The sequence below is a fragment of the Phytophthora cinnamomi genome (genome assembly GCF_018691715.1).
Source record: "Phytophthora cinnamomi strain GKB4 chromosome Unknown Contig90, whole genome shotgun sequence".
Lineage (NCBI taxonomy): Eukaryota > Oomycota > Peronosporomycetes > Peronosporales > Peronosporaceae > Phytophthora > Phytophthora cinnamomi.
The window spans coordinates 412,747-417,659 of record NW_027151023.1 but is presented as its reverse complement, the minus strand read 5'-3'; the positions used below and the strand labels follow the sequence as shown (position 1 = coordinate 417,659).

At 52.5% G+C, this 4,913-nt stretch overlaps 1 protein-coding gene across 1 annotated transcript; it reads left to right on the top strand.

The window, feature by feature from the left end:
• Nucleotides 1-4,285: 4,285 nt before the first annotated feature.
• On the top strand, nt 4,286-4,652 carry IUM83_18351 (uncharacterized protein; the record flags this gene model as incomplete). Its single annotated transcript, XM_067943346.1, has 2 exons — nt 4,286-4,324; nt 4,395-4,652. The coding sequence occupies 2 exons, from the start codon at nt 4,286-4,288 to the stop codon at nt 4,650-4,652; spliced, it is 297 nt and encodes a 98-aa protein (XP_067784498.1).
• Between the last annotated feature and the right edge of the window lie 261 nt (nt 4,653-4,913).

The window sequence follows — 4,913 nt, the reverse complement described above, 5'->3', positions numbered from 1 at the left end:
TCTTGCAGCGAGATCTGGTCTCACTGGGGGCTGCAGTCCTCAGTGTCGAGTGCCCAATGTCGGCACGCGTGACTGCATTACCAGTAGGGCGCCCCGCGCCTACTGGATGTTCACGTTTTTTGTTTGTTCGCGGCGATGCCCGGCATCGCCACGACGGCCACCATTGTAGTGTACGGGAGCCGTGCACTCTCTGGCAAAGTGACCGATCCTTCCGCAACGGAAGCATCGCACATTACTTCCGTGCTGCTGGTGACCAGCAGCCGTTGTTCGAGAGGTCCATTGGTTCCGGACCTCCCGTGCTCACTACCGGGCGCGGTTGCGGCCTCGGCACGTTCACATGCAGTTTAGCCTGCCGTAGGCTAAACGCTTCTTGCATTGCGAGAGTAATCGCAGCCTCGAGAGTACTCGGGTACTCTCGGAAGAGATAGGTCTTCACAGGCCCATCTCTCAGTCCCTTCATGAACGTGACGACTTTAGCCACCTCGTCTATCGGGTTGGTCACGATGTTCGAGACCAAGTACCGTGCACGCTGCGCGTAAGCATGGACGTCATGCTTACCCTGCTGAAGGTCGAGGAACTCCGCCCTCGACCGGAACTCGTTTTGCGGGGGCTCAAACGCTTGTTTGAGCTCCTCTTTGAACACTTCGTACGTGCTGAAGCACGTAGGATCGGAGAGTCGGCGTCCATACGCCCAACTCCTTGCGCGTCCGCCAAGGCAGGACATGGCGAACGCGACCTTCGACAGCGAGTCGACGATGCGTCGAGCTCGACAAGCCATCGGAGGAGAGGCTCGCCCTCTCTTCCCACGTAATTGCTTACGCTCAATTTTAATGATTGAGCACGCGGTGTCGTCCCCGACAACGCCGTCGCTGAGGAAGCAGCATCGCGCTGCTCCTTCATGATGAATCCCAGAGCAAAACCATGTTGCTCCGTCGGCGATAGCGTACGCAGCATCGTAGCTATCGCTGCCTCCCCAATGACTGTTGACAGTCGTTGGAGGGCCTCCACTCTGGATCTGACAGGTGGGGGCAGTCCGCGCGTGCAACATGCGTTGCAGGCGTATTGGAGCTCTCCATGGGCACCTCCGTGCTCATGTGGTTCTCGGCTCCGCGTTCGTACACCGCGTACGAACGTCAAGCAGTCGGTCGTTGGACGGACTACAACGTGCTACCAGGTGTAGTGGGTCTAACTTGGTTCGCTACTTTAGCTTACACGTCGCGCTACGTGTATGAGGAAGCGTAAGTACTTAGTATTTACTTAGATTAATTATATTTGAATACACAAATATAAGTTAAATCAAATAAAACACCAAGTGGCTTAGTTTAAGGTAAAATGAGAACTGTATTGTTTGTAAATTGATCTTCCTCTAAAATCTGCTAAAACTGTTTATCATCTATGAAAGGGTTGGCAGCGGCTGGCTGTCAGAGCCCCGCTAATATGCATGACTCTGATTGGTAGAAAGATGCTGCTTTCTACCAATAGGATCTTTGGGTAGGCGTGGACCACTCATTGTGGTGGTCCACTTCAATGTATCCATTGGTGTGTCATACACCAAGGTGAGGAAGTATCTAAAACCTTATCAGATATCCTATCTGTTAAATTCACAAGTAGCTTGTAGCCACTGGTACGTGTAACGCCGTTACAAGCAGGGTAAGCATGACGTTCATGCTTATGCGCAGCGTGCACGGTACTTGGTCTCGAACATCGTGACCAACCCGATAGACGAGGTGGCTAAAGTCGTCACGTTCATGAAGGGACTGAGAGATGGGCCTGTGAAGACCTATCTCTTCCGAGAGTACCCGAGTACTCTCGAGGCTGCGATTACTCTCGCAATGCAAGAAGCGTTTAGCCTACGGCAGGCTAAACTGCATGTGAACGTGCCGAGGCCGCAACCGCGCCCGGTAGTGAGCACGGGAGGTCCAGAACCAATGGACCTCTCGAACGCAACAACTGCTGGTTACCAGCAGCACGGAAGTAATGTGCGATGCTTCCGTTGCGGAAGGATCGGTCACTTTGCCAGAGAGTGCACGGCTCCCGTGCACTACAATGGTGGCCGTCGTGGCGATGCCGGGCATCGCCGCGAACAAAAAAACGTGAACATCCAGTAGGCGCGGGGCGCCCTACTGGTAATGCAGTCACGCGTGCCGACATTGGGCACGCGACACTGAGGACTGCAGCCCCCAGTGAGACCAGATCTCGCTGCAAGAAGCAAGATGACAGGCCGAACCTGGTCATCTTGAAGGTAACGTCGAAGAGAGCGAGCGACTCTCTTCGAGCTTTGGTAGATTCAGGCGCGTCGAACAACTTTGTTCGACTACGAAGCCTGCCAAGTCTTGACTTCGAGGAGGTACATGTACCTCGAAGTCTTCTGGAAGTTGGATTGGCAACAGGTGCCATCGTAGAAACCGAGAAGCGCGTCGTGAACGTGCGCTTCTCGTACAAACAACGAGTGTTTGTCGAACACTTTATCGTCCTGGACCTGGACGATAAGTTCGACGTAGTAATGGGCATGCCGTGGCTTGCACGACATGACCCGGTGATAGACTGGAAGAAGCGCACGCTCGTGCGCTTCGGCCGCGACAGCGGAACAGAGAGCGATGGCCCTGTTACCGCAGCGCACGCACCAGCAGGTGCGCGCGGCTCACCAGTCGAGACAGCGCTTAATGCTGCTGTCCCGGAGTGCCCAAGAAGTGCGCGAGGGCGCGCACAAGTGAGCCCCACGTCGGCAATGCTGCCGACGTCGGAAGAAAAAGATGTGTTGGTTCCGGGAACCAACACCCACGTTCAAGCGTGTAAGGGACAGTCCCTGACCCGAAGAGGTCAGGTCGACAATGACGTGTCGGCTCCGGGAGCCGACGCACCCCCGGTCATGAGGTGCTCCGCCAATGAATGGCGTCGAGGTGACGAAGGCATGTCAACTCCGGGAGTTGACGCTGCAAACAGTGCGGACGGCTGCAAACGTACCGCACTGACGCAATTTGCATGCTGTCGTGCAGCCGGGCTGCACGACGAAGCGCCATGCGATCAAGCCGGGCTTGATATCGCGCGCCCGCAGACAGGGTCTGCCGGCGAACAACTGTCCACGGCGGGGCCTGGACCAGAAGAACAACTGTGCGGAGCCCGGCTCCGCAGAACAAGAAGACGGCGCAAGCGAGGAACGCTGCGCAAGTCTCGGTCCGGGACCGAGACGCAACAAGAACAGTCTGCTGGGCAGACTGAGGCGGTGACGCCGGACGTCGAGACGCTAAGCGTCTTGACGCGCACCGATACTGGATTCCAGTATCGCGAGATGGGACTCGCTAGTCTTCCGACGACGGTGTCGGAGTTGACTTCGCTTCCAGCCATGAGCTGGAAGCGCTTCACGCGCGACTTGCACGATGGACGCATCGAGCAGGTCTGCGTTCTTTCGAACAGCGAAAGAACGGAGAGCGAGAGCGAAGAGCTGAGACAACTCTTCATGGGAAGTTGTAGTGGGTCTAACTTGACTCACTACTTTAGCTTACACGTTGCGCAACGTGTATGAGGAAGCGTAAGTACTTAGTAATTACTTAGGTTAATTATATTTGAATACACAATTATAAATTAAATAAGATAGGATTCCAAGTGACTTAGATTAGGTAAAATGAGAACTGTATTGTTTGTAAATTGATCTTCCTCTAAAATCTGCTAAATACTGTTTATCATCTATGAAAGGGTTGGCAGAGGCTGGCTGTCAGAGCCCCGCTAATATGCATGACTCTGATTGGTAGAAAGATGCTGCTTTCTACCAATAGGATCTTTGGGTATGTGTGGACCACTCACTGTGGTGGTCCACTTCGATGTATCCATTGGTGTGTCATACACCAAGGTGAGGAATTATCCAAAACTTTTAACAGATAACCTATCTGTTAAATTCACAAGTGGCTTGAAGCCACTTGTGCGTGTAACCCCGTTACACCATCCCCCCCTTATTGTACCCGACATTGAACAATGTGCCAGGAATTGTAACATCCGAGGCAAACGACCGTAGCGGATTCAATTCTTGGCCGACAAGACTGCTGAGGGGTTCTATAGATAGCTAAGTCTGCCAACAACGTGAATAGCATAGGCCGAGGATGCCCACACACTTTTCAGTTCACAAAAGACGGAGTCGAAGCACGAGTACACCCCCCTGGAGAAGCGCATGATTGTGAATGCGTACAGGTTTTTCGAAGCGCAGAAAGCTGAGGGGCTTTTCAAAGGCACACGGACAAGAGAATTAGTTGGCACATGCCTGGACTGTCACCCCAACACTGTTGATTCAGTGATGAGGGCGGAGCGCGAGTCCCCCGGCACCAACTTTGAGGTCAGTTCTGAGCATGCATTTCATAACTGCAACATAGCTGTTAACTCTAAAATTTAATTTTTGTACAAAGACAAACGACAGCAACAGAGGGCGTGAGCGGGATTATGATCTCACAGAAATCGAGCCTGTCATTCGGCTTTTTATTGAAAGCGAGAACAAGCTTGCACGTCCAACCACGGCTGTTCGTATTAGCAATCATCTTCGGGACATGACTCAGATATCACTTTCAGAGCGTACAATGCAACGGGTGCTCGGCGAACTAAATTTTCACCACATCAAGGAGATAGAAGACCAGTACCTCGAAGCTGCAGATGATCTCGAAAGCTAATATAGATATTTATGTGACAGACGTCAAGTTAAAATGGGATAGACCCGATACGACAACACGCTGCCTTTTTTTCTTTTCTAAGCATATGATCTAGACTCTAAGCCAATCAGATAGCTGTATATTGTTCAACCCGATTCCCTAAACTTGCTGCGTTTGGAGTGGCTGTTTTCGAGCGCTTGTAGCTTCTAAACGGCTTCGAATTGGCTGAAACCGATCTCGGAATCGGAATCTAAATGCCGGATTGCACCCTATCTCTAAATG